This window comes from Lissotriton vulgaris, unplaced genomic scaffold (genome assembly GCF_964263255.1).
Source record: "Lissotriton vulgaris unplaced genomic scaffold, aLisVul1.2 SCAFFOLD_409, whole genome shotgun sequence".
Lineage (NCBI taxonomy): Eukaryota > Metazoa > Chordata > Amphibia > Caudata > Salamandridae > Lissotriton > Lissotriton vulgaris.
In genome coordinates, this window is record NW_028244340.1 from 151934 (window position 1) to 177688 (window position 25755).

At 47.9% G+C, this 25755-nt stretch overlaps 1 protein-coding gene across 1 annotated transcript in view; it reads right to left on the minus strand.

The window, feature by feature from the left end:
• Window positions 1-3348: 3348 nt before the first annotated feature.
• The window catches only part of LOC147667591 (thioredoxin-related transmembrane protein 2-like), a 62162-nt gene continuing 39755 nt past the window's right edge, over window positions 3349-25755 (minus strand). Inside the window, exons 5-8 of the mRNA XM_086948794.1 lie at window positions 11182-11288; window positions 9405-9470; window positions 6823-6952; window positions 3349-4898 (exon numbers count right to left, since the gene is read on the minus strand). Of these exons, the coding sequence (XP_086804920.1) occupies window positions 4755-4898; window positions 6823-6952; window positions 9405-9470; window positions 11182-11288 (447 nt within the window). The 3' untranslated portion in view covers window positions 3349-4754. The remainder of the gene's footprint in view (window positions 4899-6822; window positions 6953-9404; window positions 9471-11181; window positions 11289-25755) is intronic.

A 25755-nucleotide genomic window follows, 5' to 3' on the forward strand; every position in this document is an offset into this window, starting at 1 on the left:
GTCCTCATGATATAATAGCATAACCCTTCTTCGGGGTTAACTGCTCCTGTAAGCTTGTTATGTTTGAAGAACACAAAGTAGTTTTTGTCTTTCTGTTTTTTGTTTACAGGATTGCATCCTCTATCAACAAATGGTTCAAGAGGATACGGTAGGATGGTCCTAGTGACCACTCCATTAGTCTGACAGTCTTATACTTTTGGTCTGTCATCTTCACTTTTTTATACTACTATTAGAGTGTACCTTTGCAGTAGCAACATTTCATATAAGTGGCCCTGAAGAATGCCGGTGTAGTTTCACCTATTGGCAGAAACATGTTGGCCTATTTAACAACACAGCAAAGTAGACAGTGATTTTGTCACACTGTCCTGCATCTCTTTTTTATCTGACGTCCAGGTGAATATCAATAAAAAGTTTTTCTTTTGCCTTGACCGTCATTTTAACATCACTTACTCACTTTTTCTTTTTGCACTGCACTCTACCAGCACCGCCCAGTGGCATGGACACTTCTACTGTATGAACCATAATTGTGTGCTGTCTAGCCAATTCTTCTAGGCTTGGACACACCATCCTGGTTCTAGACGTCCTACATGACGAGGCTCCGCCAAGAGGGTGGGTTGATAGGATATCTATCGTACACCTAGTGCCTTGTGACCACTTTGGTCTGGTTCAGTGCAATCCAAAAGTGTAGCTTTTAATGAGGACTTTGTAGACTCGGCATTTTGTTCCACAGACCCTCCAACTCTTCTTGTTCTTTATTATTCCAAGACAACCACAAAGTGTAATCATCCGGGCCCACCACCAGATGGCGAGCTATGCACTAGTGTGTGGTCTGCAGCCCATATGCCTCAAACAATTACTTTTGAAAATCCCCTTGTTGCTGCCCATCTGGCCCTCTGGCATTTATGTGATTTTTTTCTTTTTAAGAAATAGTAGAGAGGGTTACGTTAGTTCCATTGTTAACTTCAATGAGGTTACCAATTCTGGATGGCTTAATTTAACAAGCATTTGCAATGCAATAGGTCTTGCATTATTAAAGTTTGAGCTATTGGTGTTGCATTATTTAGCAATGCCAATAGCTCAAACTTTAATAATGCGAGACCTATTGCATTGCAAATGCTTGTCTTTCCATGCTTCAAGGTTGACCTTTATCGGCGCTACACAAAACAGGCGCATTGTTTCAGATTCCATGTAAAATGGAAAGGAGTGGGTGGAATGGATGAATATATTGCCCTGGGCAAGGTTTATTTAAACAAGAAAAATATAAAGATTAGACTCGATAAAAATGACCGTGTCAAGCAAGCGATATAAATCTTGGCAATCTCACACGATGCATTCAGCAATGTAAGATTATATCACATGGAAGTAACTCAAACTCTCTAGAGCTAGCCGCAGCCCTGACATAAAATAAAATGACCTCAGTGCACATCTGGCAATTCATTCCAAAGAGCAAAAAAACCCAGCCATGTTGGAAAGCAGATAATATTAATTCTTATCACAAGAAGCAATAGGAAACCATTAAAGCAAGTGGTAGCGGCCGGAAGGTGAAGCACGTTCACCTGTGACCTTGATGGTAATGACGATGGTTTAAATTATAACACTGAGAATAAAAGACCTTCTTTAGACATGAAGGCTCAAAATACGCCTTCTCCATAGCATTAACCTTTCGGCAGAAAGTGTGAAAAAATAGTAGTCCTTGGCCAGTGTACTTGAAGTTGAATATAGCGGATGTGCCCACTTAGAACTGGCATTGGTAGGCGGTATTCCCATTATGTGAAAATAGTTAATTCTGCGCATAGTTTGCTGGCTTGTGCATTTGTCAGAGCTTTGCTCTGCACAGTATCCTGTGTGTGAATGCATCTAAAGGTAATTAAGTGCTTTGATCAGGTGCAGTTGAATATAATCAGGTCTTCTCTGTATATTCGGAAAAAAACAGGCCTCGTGGTCGCACATGGACATAGCAGGCCTTGTGCGTACACTTGGACATAGGAAGGCTTCTTCCGAGCTTTGCTCTCAGCTCAGCTTGTGTCTACCTGCAGCTTACGGCAACGCTAGTCCTTGGTTTAACCCTCGTAGCGCCTTGCTGTGCCTGTGATAACTCTCTGTGCATGCCCTGTGCCCACCTGGCTGTGGGCAGGGAGCTTGGGGTTGTTTTAAGCAGTGCGTCCCTCCCTGTGACGTGGGAACGCTACACGCCCTTTACACTGTAATGTTCTGTAGGGTCATGTGACTTTTACAAACTCGCCTCACAATAGCTGCTCTCTTGATTGTGGCCTTATCCAGGGGCAGGGCTCTGCGTGGGTGCAGGCCTTGGCCATGCCCTGGCCCAACGAGCACGTGGGGTGAGAGTGAGTGTGCTTCAAGAAGCAGTGTGGAGTGCGTGCCAGCCTCGGTTCATGCCATCGCTGCCTACTGGCAGCTGCATCTCCACGTCCCGTGCTGCCCCTGCTGTGATACGGACTGTCCCTGCTGACGCCTCGCATTTTCTCACCGTTGGTAAAGGGACCACACAAGCAGCACTCAAACAGACACGGGCTCTAGCTTCACATAAATACAGAAACATATGGGTCATTGTGTGCCAGCTATGTGGAGTTACTCTCGTGCAGCCCGTAGCGCTCCAGAGAGCATCAATGGGGGCCACCACCTGCTCGCTGCGGGGCTCAGAGGGGGCAGGTAGGGTTTAGCAGCTTCTTTGATTTACTTGCTTCCCCATGAAATGGATCCAAACAAAAGCCCACGAGTGGTGCGCGCGCGCGCCACTGCGAGCCATGGCCTATTAGTGTCTATTACACGCACCAAGCGCGTAATGGACACCAATAGGCCGTGGGCGGAGCAACGCGCCCGCCTTTGGCCAATTGCGTGCAGTCTTTTATAAAAAGACGCACACAAAGGCCAATAGCTGCCCATCGTGTGCGATTCCTAGGGCAGCTTCCAAACCCCGTTTTTCACCTACTAAAGAGCTCACGCCTGCGCCAGCACTGCTACACAGTGCAACGCAGGGCATAAGCCCTAAAAAGAAAAAAAAGGCACTTTATTGATATCACCCTCAGATAAGCACTTAAAGAATGGCTGGACTCTTGGATCCCAGACAAGCCGAGATATTTGATGTTTATGACAATCAATGAAGATCCCAAGAGTCAGACTTACCTCAGACATCTAACTGTACCCCTTTTATATCTCAGAAAACACTTCATCTCACCAGTCAGCTGTTTGAGGCTCCACTGGCACGAGAGCTGAAGTGGAGCCGCACAGCTAGTTTCGGTCAGGGGTGAAGACCTGAAGCTACCCTCTTCATACTACAAGGAGGAAATCAGGACACACTGAGAGAAAGAAAGGATTCCAGAGACTGAAGACATTCATCCATGATTTAATGAACTCCTCTGAAGGGAGCAGTGTGACAGGAGACAGACATATTATTGCTTCTACATGAAACCATCTCGGTATCACACGCATTCAGCTCTCCCTTCCATTCTCAACAGTGCTGTGATCACAACCTGCGGTACAGCAGCACCGATCCCATCAGAGCCAGGGGGATACTGCGGCCCATCAGAAGTAACAGCACAATCACGTCCATGGCAGCTATGAAGGATAGAGACGAGAGTGCAAGGCCATAAGAGGTGAACAAGTCATAGTCTCAAGCACTTCATTAAACTCCTCACCAATGGTAGCCAGCCTGGCAGACAGCCCTCCGCAGTTCAGGCAGCCCAAACAACCTGTCCAAAGGTGCAAGACTCACAATTCTGTTTAGCATTCCTCCTGGCAGCAAGGAATGAGGACTAGGGGAGGGAAACCCCATACTGCAAAGTACCCTAGGGCGTGCTCCTAGGTAGAGTGGAAGCACGGAAGGCTATAGCAAGGTCTAATAAATAAAACATACAAAGGTGGCAGCGCAATACAACGCTTTAGAAGAGGCAGCCAGTAGAGGGCAGATAACTGGAAAAAAACACAGGAAAGATCAGGAATTTTCATCAGCCTGGTACACTTTTTCTTGCATTTGTAAGTTGCTCTGTAGGATTTCACGTTTGTAATTTGTTTCCTGTCTTCCATTTGCTCCAAATCTCTCTGCTTTCTCCATTTACAATGGGACAAATATGGAATTAGCATCTTTCTCAGAGTAGCACGGGGCAGCTCATGGGACAGGCCACCCACCCAGTCGAGCAAAAGAATTTTAATAACAAAAACTATATTTACAGAAACCGGGGGCCCACAGATTGGAAGGGCTAAAAGAGAATACAAAACACACAGACTAACTTCTGACCGAGCTGCCCCCGACTCAAACATACTGTACCCTAACCCCGCTGCCCCACCAAATACATACTCCTTTCCCTACAACAGATACGCCAGGCTCTGGGAGAAAAAAACATTTACAATGTAGATCCAATCCTATTTCAGGTGGAGAAATGAACCGTCCAGTAAGGAGGATACGGAAGAGGAGAATGCTGCGTCACTCAGAAGGGGGCATAAAACAGAGGGCTCATGGACAGGTGTAAAGGCTCATGAGGCAAACCATGTGCTCCTTGCTATGTGCACGTTAGTCTTGTAGGGATGGGGCAGAGGCTGGACAGACATCCGTTCAAACCAACAGGTGAAGAAACAGAACATAAATAGTTCAAAACAAGTTATCTATCCCACCACCAGGCAGTGCAATAATCAGCAGAGCACCTCGCCTCACCCGCCAGGGAGGGAGGGAAGGCCCACCATGATACTGAAAGAGGTGACGAGCTATGGAGAGGAAGGGGATGGTCCCGTTGGAAGCATCACTTGTCTTTCTTGCTTTCATCAGAGGGGCTCTCGCCAGGTTGGGATTCGGGCTCCTCCTCTTCCATAATCTCCCTTTGCTTTGGCAGTTTCTTGTATTTCTGGTACAACTCGTTCAGGTTGAACTCCCGGATCACGTTCTCCTAGTGACAGAGTAGAGCGCAAGCAGTCAACCATATACAGCAATAATTAATCTTCATAACATTATGTAATGTAGTGTAATATAATGTAGCTCCTGCCTACTCTGGACATACCCTGCACCCCAATCATGCTCACCCGTTGCCACCAATGAGTTAGCGTCATCTCTAACAACCTCCTCTCACTGCTCCCAAACTGTCCCTGGCTGAGTCAGCATTTCCACTACCCACCCATTAAACCCCACTATCGGACCTGCTCAGCGTCTTACAATTGCCAGTCAGCACCTCTCCCTTTCCATGTCAGCGCTAGCCAATCCCAGTAAACAACTCTAAGTAGCTTTTCAAATGCAGCGGACCTCTCTTTCCTATAAAGCATCTTCGTCTCTCAGCCCCACAAGTCATTCAACAGTTTCTACCATACGCACATCATACAGCAACCATAGATGTCTGGGCTGTTTCCCCCTATGCGCACATACAGATGTTTGGGGAGTTTCCCCCATATTCACATATAGATGAATGGGGTATTCCCCTATACACACATACAGATGTCTGGCTTGATTCCCCTATACACACATACAGAAGTCTGGGGTGTTTTTCCCACTGGGAGGGAAGGGATATTTCTTTGAAGGATCAATCATGTGTTTCTCTAAGTGGAGTCATGTTTCCTATCCCAAAAGGGAGAATGCGGGACAGGCCCTTTAGAGGAAAAGAAAGCTCCCTGTACACATTTTTCATTGTCTTTCCGAACCCCAGAGTGCAGCCTGTACCAACTGCTGGGGACCAGGAAGCTCAGCTGCTGCTGCTGCTTTGAACCATCTTGGACAACTCCTCTTTGTTGTGCTTGAGCTTGGCACTGCGGATTGTTCTGCTGCTGCCAGAGCACAGGGGCTGAGAAGAGAGGTCGTAGGGGCATTTTCTGTACACTACTGGAAGACCCAGCATGTGTTGACTGATGGCAAAACACTACAGGCCAAAGTTAGCCAGATCCAGCAAATACAAAGTTATGGATTCCACCAGGAGGTGGACAGGGCAAGGTCTCTTGGAGACTTTCCAGACACAACATGTCCACATCCAAACCTACCCAGTGTTCCAGTAACAGATTCAATACAAAGAGGAAAGGAGCTAGTGGATGCACCTTCTGCAGAGTAAACCTGTAACGGTGCCCAGAGAACATTAGTCAAAAGTGCTATGTTCATGAAAGTCAGATAACTTTAGCCAATTACTGCACCACCTATTCTACAGGTGAGGTGGGCAAGATGTGCAAGACTTCAAAGAAGATTCCTATGATGGAGAAAGGGCCCTTCTTCTGGGTTCCCACACAAGTTCTTGGTAGTACACACCTTGGTCTCCTCACCTCTGAAACACCTAATGGTCTCCTGTCCAGTCTACACCACTGCTGTCTCTCTTATTTCGAGAGGAGGCTTTGATGCCTGTATAACCTGGCAGCACTGAGAATGGTGCTCTAGCTCGTGGTAGCAAATCATAAGCAAATGTAATCCCACTGTGTATTACTTATCAATCTTTCTAGAAGTTGGGCCTGCGGTTTCTGATATAAAACAAGGCACCATAACAGTGGGCAGGCACTTATTTCCAAGAGGGCTCGACTGTTCATGACCCACACGGTCACAGATTCTGAATGAGTTACATGACATGCTGAGGGTGCTGTACCTGCTGTCTTGTCGCCCATCTGAATCATCTGCCCAATCAATGAAGGCTTTGGCAGAGTCTTTTCTTTCAGAGGGTACCAAAATCCTTTCATGAAGGCTGCTCTCTAGTCACCTGTGTGTAATGTTCATGCTAGGATGCCACAGTGATGACAACACACTCTTCAGAAACATCAAAAAGATCCAAGAGAAACTAAAATACATCTACAGAGTGTGTTCCAGTCTTTGCCTAACGCTTCCACCACCTGCAGATATTACCCTCATACCTCAGAGAAGCTCCAAGATACAGCCCTTCCCTTCTTGTCGACTTGTGGCCTCCGCAGCACCTCCTTCCCACCCTGGAATAAAATCAGCGAGGGAAGCTGCTTTGTGAGAGGAGACGTGCTGACATTATACCTGAAAAAACAAAAGACAGAGGGAGACTCAGACGAGAGAAAGCGCCTAGGGACAGAAGGTGAAAAGACTTATGAGAAAGAAAAGGCAGAGGAAACGAGAAGACACAGAGGAGATGGGAACGAGTAATACTGTGGAATGTGAACCAAAGAAAGGGGTTGAGACAATGGAGCCTGAGTGAATGCGCGCACACTGGCTGGGTGAATGTGCGCACACTGGCTGGGTGAATGTGCGCACACTGGCTGAGTGAATGTGCGCACACTGGCTGGGTGAATGTGCGCACACTGGCTGAGTGAATGTGCGCACACTGGCTGGGTGAATGTGCGCACACTGGCTGAGTGAATGTGCGCACACTGGCGGAGTGAATGTGCGCACACTGGCTGGGTGAATGTGCGCACACTGGCTGAGTGAATGTGCGCACACTGGCTGGGTGAATGTGCGCACACTGGCTGAGTGAATGTGCGCACACTGGCGGAGTGAATGTGCGCACACTGGCTGGGTGAATGTGCGCACACTGGCTGAGTGAATGTGCGCACACTGGCGGAGTGAATGTGCGCACACTGGCTGGGTGAATGTGCGCACACTGGCTGAGTGAATGTGCGCACACTGGCTGGGTGAATGTGCGCACACTGGCTGGGTGAATGTGCGCACACTGGCTGAGTGAATGTGCGCACACTGGCTGGGTGAATGTGCGCACACTGGCGGAGTGAATGTGCGCACACTGGCGGAGTGAATGTGCGCACACTGGCTGGGTGAATGTGCGCACACTGGCGGAGTGAATGTGCGCACACTGGCTGGGTGAATGTGCACACACTGGCTGGGTGAATGTGCGCACACTGGCTGAGTGAATGTACGCACACTGGCGGAGTGAATGTGCGCACACTGGCGGAGTGAATGTGCGCACACTGGCTGGGTGAATGTGCACACACTGGCTGGGTGAATGTGCGCACACTGGCTGGGTGAATGTGCGCACACTGGCTGGGTGAATGTGCACACACTGGCTGAGTGAATGTGCGCACACTGGCTGAGTGAATGTGCGCACACTGGCGGAGTGAATGTGCGCACACTGGCGGAGTGAATGTGCGCACACTGGCTGGGTGAATGTGCACACACTGGCTGGGTGAATGTGGGCACACTGGCGGAGTGAATGTGCGCACACTGGCTGGGTGAATGTGCGCACACTGGCTGGGTGAATGTGCACACACTGGCTGGGTGAATGTGCGCACACTGGCTGAGTGAATGTGCGCACACTGGCTGAGTGAATGTGCGCACACTGGCGGAGTGAATGTGCGCACACTGGCTGGGTGAATGTGCACACACTGGCTGGGTGAATGTGCGCACACTGGCTGGGTGAATGTGCGCACACTGGCTGGGTGAATGTGCACACACTGGCTGGGTGAATGTGCGCACACTGGCTGAGTGAATGTGCGCACACTGGCTGAGTGAATGTGCGCACACTGGCGGAGTGAATGTGCGCACACTGGCGGAGTGAATGTGCGCACACTGGCGGAGTGAATGTGCGCACACTGGCTGGGTGAATGTGCACACACTGGCTGGGTGAATGTGGGCACACTGGCGGAGTGAATGTGCGCACACTGGCTGGGTGAATGTGCGCACACTGGCTGGGTGAATGTGCACACACTGGCTGGGTGAATGTGCGCACACTGGCTGAGTGAATGTGCGCACACTGGCTGAGTGAATGTGCGCACACTGGCGGAGTGAATGTGCGCACACTGGCTGGGTGAATGTGCACACACTGGCTGGGTGAATGTGTGTGTGGGGGCTTCTACAAGCTGGTGGTTCGAGGCGGTGTGTCGGCATGAAGTGTCTGTTGCTGCTTGAGGTAGAGATGGGGTCGGTTGGGTCCTGAATATTTTATCTTGGATAAAGACTGTCCTACCTCTCATATCCACTTCAGTGCTTTGAGGCTACCCCAGGGTGGCATAAAATACTATAGGATTAACACAAAGCAGGAGACACAATGAAGGCATGACAGGTAGTAGGTACAACTAAGAGGATATAAAGAAGAGAGGAAAGAGAAAACATGAAAAAATGAGAGTTTAGGATAGGACAGTAAAGGACAAACTGGTGGAGAAACAAAGAAGATAAGACGACATTTGAGTTAGCAAAGTTTTGCAGAAGATGCTGATAAGAAAAGAAGATAAGGAGAAGATGAGAGAAACCACACTAGCAAGGAGACACAAGATGAGAGGGAAGAAGTACAGAAGATATAGGTAACGAAGGGGAGAACAAACAGGACACACATACACACACACAGCAGAGGAGATGGGAAGAGATAGCGAGAAGACTTAAGTGGGGGAATATGAAAGAGGAGAATGTGAGGCTACAGGTAGAGACCTGGGCAAAAATAAGGGAGAGAGAAGGAGGTCTGAGTAGAGAGAGGAAGAGAGGAGAAAAAAATATGGAAAATACACAGAGCAGCAGAATCCATTACCTGGTGCTGACATCAGAGTAGCGTCCAATGTCCACTTTCCCGAATTTCAGACCAGCACAGTTGTACCTGAGGAGAAGAAGACATTGCTGAAGTTGGGCCTGCTTTCCTCCTCCCCGTTCCAAAAACACCGCAATGGGGCTTCACGGAAAACATGCTAAATGCAATATTCCATGTGTAGTCAAGGAACGGATTCCAGAAACAAACTTGGAACACTTTTGTCCCAAGAAATCAGAGAACCACCAGTAATGTGCTATACACGATACAACATGCTTACAATAGAGAAGACGTTTAAGAGTCAACGAGTATGGAATCCAGGACACCATCTTGCTATCATTCTACAACAAATACCTGACATGGTTATAATTATTATATCTCCGCAGGGTAAAGAGACTGTGGAAGACACATTCTCCACTCCAGCCAAGAAGGATGGCAACGAGTTTGCAAATGAGCCTCTTCCATACATGGATAGACCCTGGTCTATCAAGGCTCAGAGTGAGGAGCTGTCAGCTCCATACAGATGTGTAGAGGAGGCCTGACCCAGCAGGGTCCTGTGATAGCCTGGGATGTGAAGAGGCTAGAGGGGCAGGTATGAGGTGTCTGGAGCAGGTGTGATGTATACTATGATAGTCTGACACACTGGGCTGAGGAGACCGCACTAGGTTAGGACAGTGGTTAGCTGCACCAAGAGATCTCAACCGGACCGGCTGCCCTGAGACTGTCTGTCAACCGGAGGTGAAGGGGGGCGTCACAGCAGTCTGCATACAGTAGATCACGTGTTCTATGTAGAACGTCTGGGTTTTCTCTGGAGTGTAATCCAGACCTCAGAGCGCATTGCTCTGAAGCTAGACATCTGCTGGAATAGGTCTACTCCACTGTATTTAATAAGGGGCATGTTTAAAAGCCTTCACAATCCATTCTTCTTTCCCCGTAACTGCAGTTTTGTCATTATACCCTCTTAGATGAAGGAAGTCTTGAGTGACAAAGATATTCTTCAATCTGAACGAAGAAGAGACTTAACACTCCCAATCAAACTTGAGAGAAAGAGAGCACTTCACACAAAGTGGAAGTGACATCAGATGACAGCATCGCCTCGAACCCCAGGGAGGAAGAGACAACAGCATGAGACATTCCTCCGGCCTGAGGGAAGTATAGACACTGCAGAACAACAACGTAAATAAACAGAGATCAAGGAAGATCACGGTAGAGCACACCCCTACGGGATAAAGATAGAAGTGACACTGGAGGACAACACGTCTTTCCCATCCGAGGAAAGACTGAGATCACAGGACACCTGCTCCCCCGTCTGAAGGAAGAAGTGACACTCTAGGGCAACAATGCCCCCAGAGAGGAAAGGGGTGTCTGAAGGCAGCTGTGCCAACAGAGGGAAAAAGTGGCATCATAGGGCAGCACTGCCACTAAAGGAAGAGGGGGACATCAGAAGGCTGCACTCTACAGGCTGAGTCAGCAAAATACACAATGATATGGGGGATATGGAAAGCCAGGACACCATTGCCTTAGGTTAGAGAGAAAGTGACATCGCATCGTTCTGTCTGAGGGACAAAGCCAAACCTCAGAATAGATTCTCACTACTCAATCAGGAGGAATCCAGGCAGAAATTCCTTCTCCAAAGAAGGGTGATGCAAGCCTGGTTTCAGATGACAATGTGACATTAATCTTTAATGCTAAGGAGGGAAAGTGACTTTACAGGACAGCACAAGCCACAGGGTAAGGGATTTAGAGGCAGCACACACTTGTCCCGCACAAGCAGCAGACTTACTTTAGGGAGAGGTCCGCATACACAGGCGCGAAGGACTGACATTCCGAGGACCAGTTGGCAAAGAACTCCACGAGCCAGGTCACCCGCCGATCTTTATCAATCTCCTCCTGCCGCAGGGAGAAACAAACGAATGACATACAGATCACCACTGATCATAGTTCACAAGATTACACTGTGCAAGGCACCGAGGTATGCAGAAACATTTCACAATGGATAAAGAGCCGGAAACAATTAAAGTGAAGTAACTGGAAGGAGGTGGAACAAGTTCAGTCCTTGGATGGGAGGGAGAATGAAGAGGTTGTTCTTGATGCCGCTCTTGAATACAAGAGGAATAGTGTAAGTCTACAGTGTAATTAAAGGTCATCCCACAGGTGTGGGCCAAATGAAGGTAAGGCTGGCCCTGCCGGAGTTACAAGCTGTAAGACGGACAACATAGACGGTGATTTTAGGAGGGAGGTAGTCGGGTTTGTATGAGTGGACTATTCCTAAGATCATATGGCAGGCTTTAAGCGGGGATTAGTATTGGATGAGGGAGCCATTGCAGATGCTTTAGGGTTCAGTGTGTTTAAAGTTGTTTTGAACTTCCATTGTTTCCTGCCAAACTATGTAGTTAAGTACAGATTTACTATTCTTAATTCCAAGAGAGGAAGTAGCTCAATGGCTAGGGCGGTCGATCTCAAATCTGGGGAACCAGGTTCGAGTCTCTGCAATGGCTCTCAACATCCTGTTATTCTGGGCAAATCACTTATTCTCCCCGTGCCTAACAAAAATGAATGTGTCTTTGTGTAAATGACTGGTGACCATGTAAAGCGCTCTGATACCCGATACCTTGGGTCAAGTTGGAGCTGTATAAAACTAAATAAAAACATAAAAACCTGACATATCGTAAGTGTAAGTATCGCCAAGGAGTATCTACGTGAAGGTAAGAATATTAAGTCTATACTTACCTTCATGATATTACAGTGTCGATATCATGACCACAATACTTTGGAAGCTCATATTAAGAGCTCAATATTCCGGTAGAAATCCTACTACACAGCGACATGAAGTACCACCTTTAAAGGGGTGAGGGGAAGCTCCTGGAGTCTAGTTGAACCAGTGCTGCCCCATCAGTGTTAGCTAGGACAAGCCCTTTGACCGGAAGTTGATTAGGAATACAGAAAAGCTTGAATTCACTGTTGTTGCCTGTAGATTTATCTTTATGCAGAGCTGCGCGATCAATACAGAATCAGTTTGAAGCCTAGAGATCTACCGCATGGGATGGAGCCTCACAATTTCATGTTATTGTGCCATTTCTGTACCCGAGTTTGGAGTGCTACAACCGAGATAGCCAGACTCATTCTCTGTTGAGTTCACTTTAAGCGATATGGTAGACATCCATGTTACTTGGTGACCAAACTAGACCTACATTTGTGGACCCTAAAGATAAGACCCTTTGCAGAATCGGTTATGAAAAGTTAGTTTAGAAAGTGTCCTCTTCAGACCTAGTTCAGAATAGAAACCATATCATCTTTATAACCAGCTCAAATTGAGTCAGGAATTCACATTTTCGCTCTAGAACCAACAGCGAAAGAACAAAAAGCTAATCTGATCTCTGTGGGAACTAAAACATACCATCACCTCTTAAGACAAGCATTGCCATAGTCAAAGGTCTTGCATTACTAAAGAGATATCCTTGCCTTAACTTAGAGGTGTCGGTTTACATGATTTGGAGGAACTGTGTGTTGTTTTACCCAAAATGTAGTTGTTGTTTAAAGTAAGTATTGAAATTGTAAAAGTGCTCTGAAACACACCATTTTAAATGTGATTTAAATGTAATGGAATGGACAGGTTTATGTTTGCCACACGGTTTACTTTGGAGGCTAACTGCAGCTGAACAAACAAACAAAACCTTTCAAGCTGCAAGGAAGGATGTTTGGTTAATTTTAAGTGGGCTGAGAGCACCACATGCCAAATGAAAGATGTTTGCACTCCTCTTCAGGTCAGTGCAACTGTGACTACAAAAAGGCTGATACCTGTGCAAAACTGCCCAGAACCTGTGCAACATTGCATCCCACCGGTGTCTTTTAGTGATGTGTCTCTACCCATATGTGAGCACACCGGAAGTAAGATGACTTAAGCTGAAGCTTCACTAGTGTTTTAGAAGGAAACATTTGTGATTAAGAACACAGACATAAGCAGGACAATGTAGCATACACTCATTTGAAACTGAGATCCAAATGTCTTCATATCATTTTTCTGCAGCTTAGGAACTCATTAAGGAATCATTGGCAAAGCCAAAAGGATTTGCCCAAGCATGATCTCTTAGCTTTGTCAGTGGTGTTTTAACATTATTTAATATTTATGACTTTGAGAGACTTTATCATGCTTTATGAGATTTTGTTCAGTGATATACACAGCAAGCATTTTCAATGCTGGCCTCAAGCTCAGGCACTAAGATACGAGCCAGCCCCTTGGCTCGTCTCTGGTTTGTGTCCTGTTCATTTGTTGGCTCGCTCACCTACAGTATTTAGAGTCAAGAGTACTGAGTACCTGAAAGAAGATGTGTTTGGAAATCCAGGAAGGACTCGTTAATAAATGCTGGACAGATGTTTATATTCAATTCCAGTGAAGTGGCCTGGGTCCCTCATTGTAGTGTCCATAATGTTCAGTGCTCAGCGGAGTGCGATTACCGGGAGAACCAAATTTTAAAAAGCCACTCAGATACGAGGTGGAGTCTGCCTGCATAACCTTCATCTACCATCCCAGTGCTGCTGTACTTTGCTCAGTGCTACACCTTTACATCCAACAGGTGGTGTGTGGCACAGACGGAGGTGCCGTATTCTCACAAGGAATCTCTATGAGAGCCAGACAAGAAGGCAGAAGCGTGGTGTAGGAACACATGGCTGGAAAAACAAAGCACGAGCGGCATCCCATAATTATGTATCTGGAGGTGGAACAAAATGCAGATATTTATACATTTCTTGAAATCAGTTCTTTTTTTTTTTAATAAATATTTTTATTTGCATTTTCAACCAAACAACCAACGTGGTACAGATGGTTACTCCCGCGCCCAAACACCTCCCCCATTCCCACCCGCCTTCCATAACACCTCCTCCATGACATATGCCCACCGAATAATCAGCTCTACAGACAGTGACATATTTGGGAGTCTACTCCCCTCTTCATCTGTCTTCCGCCCAGGTCTAATACACACGTTCCCTAGCACACCGTCCCTGCACACAGTACGGCTCGAGAAGGCCCACATTTCACTTTTAAGTGTCCAGACCCCCGTCCAGGCCATGATACTTCCTCCATTTCCCCCATACCCTACGGAACTTCCGGGGGCACCCTCTTGCTGTATATGTGACTCTCTCTGCTGCCATGTAAAGGTCTAATCCCCGTCGCCATTCATCCAGCTGTGGGGGAAGCGCTGCCCCCCATGCGTGAGCCACATCCCTTTTTGCCACCACTAATGCAGCAAGGCAAAGATAAGTTGTGGACGACACAGGTCAACGTCATGAGATATTCCCAACAATACGAGTTTAGGGTCTAGGGAGAGTGTAGTCTCAAGCACCTCATTTAACTCTACTAATATTTGTCACCAGTATGTGCGGATGACGGGGCAGTCCCAGATGGTATGGAAGAAATCCCCCTGCGGGAGGCCACACCTCAGACAACTGGGGTCACTTTTCCGGCCTATCCAGTGGAGTCGGGCCCTGTCGAAGTATACCCTGTGCAATATTTTGTATTGGATGAGACGGAGGCGTTATTTGATCGCTACCTCTCTATGATGCATCAGAGCAGCCACCCATTTCACTGTGTCCATCGCACCCACGTTATGCTCCCATGTTTCTCTTAATTTTCCTAGCTTGTCAGGCATATTATTGTTCAGGGTTCCGTACGTCAGAGATACTGTCTTATTGTCAATCCTTTCTTGCAGTAAGCGGCCCTCCAGTGGAGCGTATTTCGGCAGGGGGCCAGAGAGTACGGTCTCTGCCCTCCATGCATGCCTGAATTGGGCGTACTTGAAAATTTGGGTGGGGTGTAGCCCGAACTCCCACGCCAAAGCCCTGAAGACTAAGTTTCCCCTTGGCCACCACATCCCCCAGGGTGGAGATTCCAATGTCGTCCCAGTCCCTAGAGCCCTTAAGTTTGTGTAATTCCCTCCACCAGGCGCAATTCCATATGAGTGTTTGTTTTGTCGGTTTACGCGCGCCATCCTATGGTCTTAGTCGCCCTGTCCCACACCTCAATGGTTATTTGCGTGGCCGGCAGGAGGCGTCTCTTACCCGCACCCCCATATAAATAAAACAGTCAGGATCGACCTGCCATGGTGTTCCTTTCAAATCTGTAGGGGGAATGATCCGCCGGGGCATGGAGCCAGTCATTCAATGGCGCTAGATGTTATGCCCAATAATAGGCCTCAACGTCTGGTAATGATATCCCCCCATTGTACTGGTTGCGCTGCAGTGTACTTCACGCAATCCTCGGTTGCTTCCCTAGCCATAGCAGTGAACGCAGTTCTGCTGCTATCTTCTGGAACGTCTGTCGGGGGAGAGGGAAGTATTCATTTTGGAGGGCGTACAGGAAGCGAGGTAGCGTTATCATTTTAAACATGGCGGCTCGGCCAAGGATCGTAGGGGGGAGCGTTTTCCAAAGTTGAGAGTCCAGTGTAAAATTCGCTATTACTCTGAATTTATTTTGGTAGGAGAGATTCCGGTCAGTGGTTATATAGACCCCAGGTACGTGAACCTCGGCTGCGTAACCAGGTGAGCCCTTGGGAGAGGGGGCCGTATTACCTCAGGGGATATACAGAATTGATTTATGCCAGTTGACCCCGAGAAGGTGCCATATTTGCCCAGGAGCCTGAATAATGTGGGGATCGTGCTATCCAGGTGAGTAACATATAACAGGATATCTCCGCGTAGAGCGAGATCTTTTCTTCCACTGGTTACAGCTGCGTAAGTTGGAACCCCCGGATCTCCTTAGTCTGTCTGATCTCACAGGCCGCAATTTCAATGGTGAGGGCGAATAGTAAGGGTGATAGAGGACATCCCTGTCTGGTTCCCCTTCTGATGGGGAAGTCCTCTGACATAAGCCCATTAGTTTCACCCGAGCACGTGGGTCTGCATCAGGAGTCTCACCCAGTGCCTAAATTTGGGGCCGATGCCGAATTTGACCAGGACCGCCTCCAAAAAGGCCATTATATTATAATGGGGTAACCCAGAAAGTCAGTCCGGACCTGGGTACAGAACGGGAATGATAAGGTTGTCCGTGACCATATATTTAAAGTGAACTGAATTCAATGCAAAAAGGGCCAGTGGACAGCATCAAATGCTTTTTCTGCGTCTAGAGAAAGAAACATATGTGGGTGCTCCCGGTCCTGTACCTCCATAAGCCAATTATGGGTCCGCCGTAGGTTCTGTCAGGTCGCCCGATCCGGCAAGAAACCATTTTGATCTTGGTGCACCAGTCCCGAAATTACTCGGCGTAATCGGAGGGCCAGTATTGTCGCCAGAATTTTAACCTCTATGTTGGAGGTGAGATTGGGCGATAGGAAGCACACTCCTCGGGGGGGTTTCCCCGTTTTATAGATAGGAATGATTGTGGCCAGTTTGAGATCCAGTGGAAAGGCACCCTCCTGGGCTGCGTCTCTGAACAGAGCTAACAGGTGGGCCGCCAGGAGGTCTGCCCATTTCTTATAGAATTCCGCTGTGAGTCCGTTCGGGCCCGGGGACTTCCCAGGGCGCAATTTAGAAATCGCCCCCTTAAGTTCGGTCACCGATATGTCGGCTTCTAGATCTGCTATATCCTCTGCCTCCAGGTTCGGAGTCTGAACCGTGTCCAGATAGGCTTGTATCTCCTCCGGGGTAGCTAGGTCTCTGGCCGCATAAAAATCCCTAAAGTAGGAGGCAAAGGCTTGTACTATCTGTTCATCTCCCATACGCATCAGTCCCTGGGAGTCCACTATACGTTCAATCCAGCGGGCGTCAAGTTCCTTGCGGCTAAGCCAAGCAAAAAATTTGCCAGATTTATCCCCGACATCATACACCCTATTGAGGGTCGCCTGTGCGCCTGCGTTTTGGCCTCTGTTACGTGGGCTCTATAACGTCATTGGGCATCAGTCAGAAGCCAAAGTACCTGTGAGCCGCGCCCTGTCAGATACTGTTGTTACAACGTCAGGATTTGAGCTTCCATAGAAGCTAGTTCCTCTTGCGCTTTCCGCCTCTCCCAGGTTATTCGATTTTGTGCCCTATCTCGAAGTACTGTTATATGCCATTCGCACGGTCACGCCCGATTGCACTGAACCCACATTTTCGGCTAAGTAAACTTTGGTGTCAGCCCTCAGACCCTTTAATATCTCGGTGTTCTGCAAATTCCCAAGCTGCCAATCTCCAGTTACCACTGTCTGCCTAGGTGCCCCCTCCCGTCCTAACCATCAGTGGGGAATGATCAGAGATGCCGCGTGCCAAGTATTCCGCATCACAGCCATTGCCCAGTGCCCGCCGTCAGAGAAAGACGTAATCTAGCCGGGAGTGAGTCTTGTGTACGCCAGAGTAATATGAGTAACTTTGAGTGTCTGGGTGTAGATGCCGCCAAATGTCAGTCAATCCCAGAGTATTTATCACCTCCGCGAAATCAGTTCTTATGTTGTTGATAAAAAAAAAACTTGTAAACAGCGTGCACCTTCCAAAACCTTTTACGACTTGGTTAAAACTCCGGTCAAAGCCAGAAATAACGTGTGCTCTGATGTCAAGCAATCGAGTGCGAGTCGTGTTCCATCTGAATCATTACCCTGTATGTTCTCATTCTGAACCAGTTTGTAGCAAAGTGCCTTCTATGGTGTTCTCAAAGACGCACAAATGCGCATCTAGGAATGGATGGGGTAAAAACCAAACTACAAGAGGGAGGCCGGCGGGAAACAAAGGACAGTGGAAAAGGGTGTGGTGGGTGAAACAGAGGGTGGGTTACAAAGGAAAGTGGGAGGAGGACAAGGGTTTTAGAAACGACAGATGGTGGGGGGGGGGGTTAAAAAATAATGACAGAAAGCAGGGAAGTGGGAGAGGCACTGCAGGCACAGGCACTGCCTGGAAAATTTAAAGAGAGTCCCAGTGCCTCTGCATCTTGCTCAGTGTTCCGCCCTTACATCCAACAGGCTCTGTGTTCCATGGGTGGAGGTGCAGTATTGTTACAAGGAACCTCTATGAGAAGCAGCTGATTAGTATGCAAATAGAAAGCCGGAAGCATGGCACGTGACAAGCCCAGGAACTAATGGCTGGGGCGAACAAAGCATGGGTGGTAGCCCACAAGTATTCATAATATTCATCAAGCCCCCTTAAGAATTCATAACCATGATTTGTACACAAGGAACTTTCTGTACTGATTTCAGTTCAATGCGCAAGTACTTCAACTCCCGGTTTCAATCGTACCGCCAAGACTGCACAAACGTGTCAACCAAGAGGACGCCATTGACAGCCAGCGCACGCGCAGCATTCTCCAGAACGCGCAATGAGAGCACCGATCGGTAAGGAGCTGGTGTTTCCTCACACAAGTAACTGGAAGAAAGTGCATGTGAACATTCATGGAACATGTGAATCTATCATGGCTCAGGCTCAGGCTCAGAGGGTATCAAGGCGATCGGCCATCCTTATGTCCCTAGTAGGCTGCTCCAGTCCTCAGACAAAAACGTACTTACATTTCCTAGTTTAAGAGGGTTAAAAGGGGTGGTGGAGCTTTCTCTACGGTGGCGCCCAAATTGTGGAATTCCCTCCTAGAAGAACTGTCTAGTCAGGTGTCCCTCTCGCTCTTCCATAATACCTTAAAGACCTGGCTTTTCTTAGATACGTCAGTATGAGTATGTCTCCTCTCTTGCCGCACCTAGATCCTCCACAGTTCGCGCCTTGACGCCCTTGGGCTAAGTCCACGCTCTACAAATTCAATTTTCATTCATTCATCGATGTACTAGATCACTCTGGTTAATTTGGAAGTGGCTGAATCCTGGAGCCGTAAACTGAGCGTGGTGTGCAACAAGCTGCGAGGTGAGAAAATAATAAAAACGAGATGCAAAGATTCCAGTTAGTGTGTCTGTAGAAATGGTGGGCAAAATATATTTTTGGGTCCTTCTTGGGCCATAAACAGTGTGGGTGCAAAAAGAGCAAAAGACAAAAGCAATTAAAACATGTGAAGTTCCAGGTGAAGCGAACCTGGTTGCTGTGTCTGTTTACTGTGAAAACAGGGGTAGGTAGACCGTGAAAAGTACATGTGTGGGGAGTTAAATAAACTCTCATGGAGCTGAAACCAAGATCGATGTCATGGCAAAACAAAAGCATGATGCCGATTCAAGAAGCTCGAAAGCCTGTTCGTGCACTCACCAAGAAGTATCAGTGTTTCTCGTGTAATGCCATTCTGGTGGCATTTTCTATGTGGGACTAAAGCCGCACATCTAACAGCAACAAGGCGGCCATCTTCCAAAGGGGCATTTTTTAAATACATTTTATAACACTCTGGAATCAGAGTGCATTTTGCATTAAATCCCACACTGGGTTTAATGTGCTGAGAAGTTTGATATCAAGCTTCCCAGATTTCAGTGAAGGCATTATGATACTGTGGAGTTCGTAATGACAACCTCCTAGACCATGTACTATTTATAGCTTTACTGCACTTACAATGTTTAAGAATAGACTTAGACATTGTAGGGGTACAGGGGACATATTCGAACATCATATCCAAACTGGAGTTTCAACTCCATCGAAATCCAGGATTCACTTGGTTCTGAATGTCAAATTCACATAATTAGATAGAAACACATGTTGGTTAAAGCTTATATGCATCCCCTTTACAGATGTACACACTATATTGTAGTTTTAACAAAAAAATGATGAAAAAATTCCGTCAATGGAATTTATCGGTTTACTGATCAGTATGGATGTTTTGGTTCTAAAAAATGCAATTCAAGAAATCCATCTGAAATAATATTTTCTCGAGAACCTCACACTAACATTTTAATGAATTTTTAAATATTATTAAACATCACACTGTTACAACATGGCCAGCAACAGTACAAGCTTCCTTAACAAAATGAACAGATACATGCTGGTAGCTGCAGTAGCAGAGCAGCATTCCACCTCCACCACACACACACCATGTAGCAGTCAAGTAAAAAATTGTAGCAATCACCGATGCCTTCCTGCTGAACAATGTGAGCCAGAGCCGTCGGCTTCTGGCAGAGCCAGTGAGTAATGAGTCTTGCGGCAGACCCCTGCAGTCAGCAGGCATGCAGCGGGGAGTCTGCGAGAAATGACTCGTGCGGCAGCCCCCTGCAGTCAGCAGGTATGCAGCGAGGAGTCTGTGAAAAATAACTTGTGCGGTAGCCCTCTTGATCAACAGGCCATGCATCATTGAGTCTTCGAGTAATGACTCCTATTTTTTTACGGGGTTTTATATAGCGCAAACCTGACCCAAATTGGGTATCGGAGCGCTTCACATAGCACCAGTTGCATTACATGAGGACACATTCATTTCTGTTAGGCACGGGGAGATTACGTGATTTGCCCAGAATCACAAGATGTTCAGCGTCATTGCCGGGACTTGAAACCAGTTCCCCAGATTCGAGGTCGACCGCCCTAGCCGTTAGGCCAACTCCTCTACCCAAGAGAGTCGGCCTACTCCTACTTAGTCCTCCTACCACTCTAGTGTGTACCCATGTGGCAAAGTCTTCCTTCCAGCTAATCTCTAGGGTGCTTACGGATATTCTTCTAGTACCAACCCCTCCATATAGCCATCCAATTGTCCGTCTATCCCACAACTCTGTCGGGGGTACTTTGCTCTCCTATCTCTCATGTAGCTTGCATGTGAAGGTATGCGTTTGTCCAACTAGTCCGAACTGTTTCTTGTGGGGTTTCCTAGCATCCAACTCAGCTATAGCCTCAGTCAAAGAAACCTGTGGAGATAGCCCTTCTCCTTCCACACTTCTGTAGATCACCTACAGGTATGTGTTTGCAATTCCAAACCACATAATTCAACACAATTACACAATCAATCAATTAGGTTTGGTATAGCGCGGCCACTCACCCCTGAGGGTGGGGCTGCTGATCGGTGTGGAGGTTCAGTCGAACAGCAAGGTCTTGAGGTCCTTCCTGAACACCACATACATCCAATCCACAACAGAGAATTCCACATCATGCCACAAAATTCAGCAGCACGCCACATAATTAAACTCCACTACATTCCACTCCACAAAATACCATTCCACATTATGACACACCATAACAGACAATCCCACTCCACATAATTCCAGTACGCATAATGCCACAAAATCCCACTGCACACCATGTCACATAATTCCACTACAAAAATCCACTGCACGCTGCACCACACAAATCCACGCCACACAATTCCACAACTAACAATTCCAATCCAAACCACATAATTCCACCCCACACCACATAGTACCCTAATACCCCCCAGGATATTGCGGCATATATTTGCACATTTAGCAGCACAAAAATGGAAATTTAGCGGCAGAAAAATGGAAATTTAGCGTCATTATTGCGGCACTTCATTTTACTTGAAATCGTTCCTTTTCAGCCTTAGATCAATGTAAACTGGTTTAGCAGAGTTTTCCACTGTGAAATAGGCATGTTTAAAGTCTTTGTTGCTCTACAGAAGCACAGCTCCAGTCTGCACCTCGTTAGAGGGGGCCCTATTTCTCCGCCAGGTGTTGTAGCACCCTTGTATGCACCCCACCAAGGCACCGCTGCCTCCTGGACCCATCCAGAATGTGCTACACCTGTGGGCCCAAGAGGAGTGTTTGCCTCGGGGCCAGAGCGAGCGTTCTTCTATTCCACTTTGCTCGTCTCCATATGCAGTTGACTTAGGCTTGGAATGAAGTCCCCAATTAAGTAACAGCAGAGGGCTTTAAGTAGGATGAAAAAACTGGGGGAGGTCTCATAGGGAAGTAGCCGATGTAATTAAGGGCACAGTTTAAAACACTTAAGCTAAAAATCTGCACTTAGTAAAGTGTGCTGCCCCGAATGGTATTTTGCTGCTTCTGTCCATTCATACAGATACATAACACAACAAGGCATTCAACTGTGACACCCAACACTACTCATGCGGCTGAAAAGTATTCAATTCGCTCATCCCCGCTATGATGGGAAAGGGAGAACCCCTCACCTGTTCACCTTACAGTGCCACATCTTCCCATAAGCAAGGGTTTACGTCTCCCGGCCCTGTGTCAATGTTACATTGTGCCTCTATGTGACCAAACATATAGTGCAAGATTATACTCCATTCAATGGCCTTTGGGGGAATGGGGCCTATATGAAGGGTTTGGGGCCCCTGAAGAGTTGCCCCCTCCCATGTAATGGCCTTGCCCCGTCCTTTGGGCCTTTCAGAGATGCTGAACTTTGTCAAACTCCCATAGTCACTGAACAGAGCAGTCCACCTTCTGGCAGCCGCAGAAGTCAGACTAATACCCTCAAAGCCGAGGGGGCGAGGGAGAGGTATTTCTCCCTGTGCCTAAAAATGAATGTGTCCGTCTGTAATGCAACTAGTGCTCATGTAAAGGGCTCTGATACCTTTGTGTCGAGTTCTCTCAATATAGAACTGCAACAACAAAACAAGCAATGGCAAAGCCGAAATAAAAACAAGAAACCCGAGCTCTTGTGCACTCCCTCCACTCGGTCAGTTTTCTATCCGCATCTGGTTTTAAGTTGTTGACGGCAGGCGGGGAGCGGAAAATATTAGTGCTGCATGCGCAGGAGCATCTGTTTAGCGGCTGCTGGACAACGCATGCGTAATACAGCGGCTGGACAGGTCAGGCAAAAAAAAGTGCGCGACCAGGCCAGCCAATCGGAAGAGAAAACAAGCATTTCTAAATGCAATAGGACTCTTATTACGCGAGCCTTATTGCATTATAAAAAAAAGTGCCTGCCTCCAAGAAGGCATGATCGGAAGTAGGGTTTGGGGGTGGACAGAAAAGTTACAGACTGCGGGAGGGAATGGAGGGCATAGGAAGAAAAGAGTTTGTAAAGTAATAGGGCAGATAGCCATGGAAGGATTAAAATGACGACATGGCCATGAGGAGGAGGGATAAACAAGCCAGAAACAAATCAGAATGCAGCATTTCTGATTAAAGCCAATGAAAATCATGGACGTAAAGTGGGTGGAGCTTTCCCCAGTATACTGTATACATGAGCAACGCTATGCGAAACCTAAAAAGGACACGTAGAGTAGAGCTGCCCCTCCGATTATCCATCTTCTAGTTAAGGCTGAGTGAGCAGGGACAACCTCAGTAAGCCCTCATGGCAGGGCCTTGCATACATGCCAACATTTTGAAATAGAAAGAGGGAGATTTTGAGAGAGAAATAAGGTGGGGGCGGCTTTATTTTCCTCCTTGATGTACATTCATTCAGGCAAATGACAGGGAGCAGACAGTTAAAAATATATATTTTTGGGCTTAAAAAATGGGCGTCTCCTGCCCGAACCAGGTCTGCTGGCATGCATGTTCATGGTACACAGCTCTTGGTAACTCCATAGAAGGCAGTCGCTGTGGTTAGTAAATTACCAATTAATATATCTTGTTTAAAACTGGTCTCAGCGTGGTGTCAGAAAGCACGCTTTCCATTCAATTAATGGCGCTCAACAACAGGTATCGGATTGCACAGCTACCCCTCGAGATACTCATGTAACCTTCAGCTACAACTAGTTACACGTAATTATTTCAAGCATAAACACCGGCCATTTGCTTCAACAGAGTTGTTTTGAAGAAACAGAGACAGCAAAGTAAAAGTGGCCCCATACAGAACTGTATACACCCTCCGTTCCTCCATCCCCTCCCCCGCCTCTCATGCCACGGGCAAATAGGAACTTGAAAGGGAAGGAGGGGGAGAGAGAGCGAAGGGACAGCGGTAGAAGAGATGTGGGAAGGAGTCATTCAAGGGAGAGATGCTGCCAGGGCGAGGGGTAAAAGAGAGAGGTAAGCGCAGCTGAGAATGCAGCCTCTTAACGTTTACAAACGTGTCAGTGGACAGGGCAGGGCCCACTGACAAGACATACTTTTCGCTTCCGTAATCTCTAATGTCGGCCGCAGAGTAAGAAGCAGCCAGGTATTACAGCTGTACGGTGCCACGTAGTGACGTGTGCACATACAGCCAATAAGAGGTACTATTTTCTTTTCCTGCCTGTCGGAGACCTTTTTCGCTGCCAAAAAGGTAAATATTGCGGTAATCCTCTGCTGATTTCGCAATTATTTTGCGAATCGCGAAATGCTGGAGGGTCTGCATATACATCCATTCCATAACATATGGGTAAAATACATTGTTGTATAGCTCTTGCAAAAGCGAGACCTATTAGCTTTGCCAATACTTGTCTATTTATGTGCTACGCAATCCTGGCAGAACATTTCAAGCAGTAAGTCGCTCTGGCCCCGAAGCACTTGAGATATTTATGATCATTCCCCATCCAAAAGGTGTCCCTCATAGGTGTTGCTTTACCCGGAGATAGGGTGACCAACTGGCATTGGAGCAAATTCAGGACGGTGAGTGTAAAAATTCAGGACAAAGGGTCAAAATTCAGGACACAAATTCAGGACAGGAGGTCAAAATTCAGGACAAAACTTCAGGACAATAGGTACGCGCACTTCGCCTTAAATGGCGACCGTGCGAACGCGCAGCGGTCACGCGCAGCGGGCGCGCCGATTGTGCGCCGAAGGCGCGCCAAAGGTAAGCCCGTCTGCGCCCGTCCGCGACCGGATCGCGACCAGCGCCAGGACCCCTGGCCCACGAAGATCCCGACCGACCCGCCTGACGTACTCCGCCGCCACCCTCATCGCTCTCAACACCGGCCGACTCCCAGACTGCCATCAAGCCACTCCAAGACGCACCCACGGACCGTTCAGCTGCCACACCTGCAAGTTCTCCTGCAGCCGGACCAGCCCCGCACCAGCACCCGACAAGTCGAACTCCAGCAGCACCCACCTCAAGTGCATCCTGCTCAACACCCGCTCCGTCCACAGACACGCCATCGAACTCTGGAACCTCCTAGACGCCACAGCCCCTGACGTTGCCTTCCTCACGGAGACCTGGATGAACGCCTCTTCAGCTCCCGACATCGCCATCGCCATCCCAGAGGGCTACAAGATCATCCGGAGGGACCGCAACGCCAACCAGATGGGAGGAGGCATCGCCATCATCCACAGGAACACCATCCGTCTCACGACCAGCACCGACAACACCCTGACCACCGCCGAACACCTGCATTTCCAGATCCACACCGACCCGAACACCACCCTCAGAGGCACCCTGATCTACCGACCCCCCGGACCACGCACGCAATTCAGCGAGGACATCGCCGACTTCGTCAGCCCGCATGCCCTCCCCTCCGCTGACTACATCCTCCTGGGGGACCTGAACTTCCACCTGGAGAACAACAACGACCACAACACCAGCACCCTGCTCGACAACCTCGCCAACCTGGGACTCAAGCAACTGGTGTCCACCCCCACCCACCTCGCCGGACACACACTCGACGCCGTCTTCTCATCCAGCACTGACATCGACTTCAGCCACGCCACAGAGCTTCAATGGACGG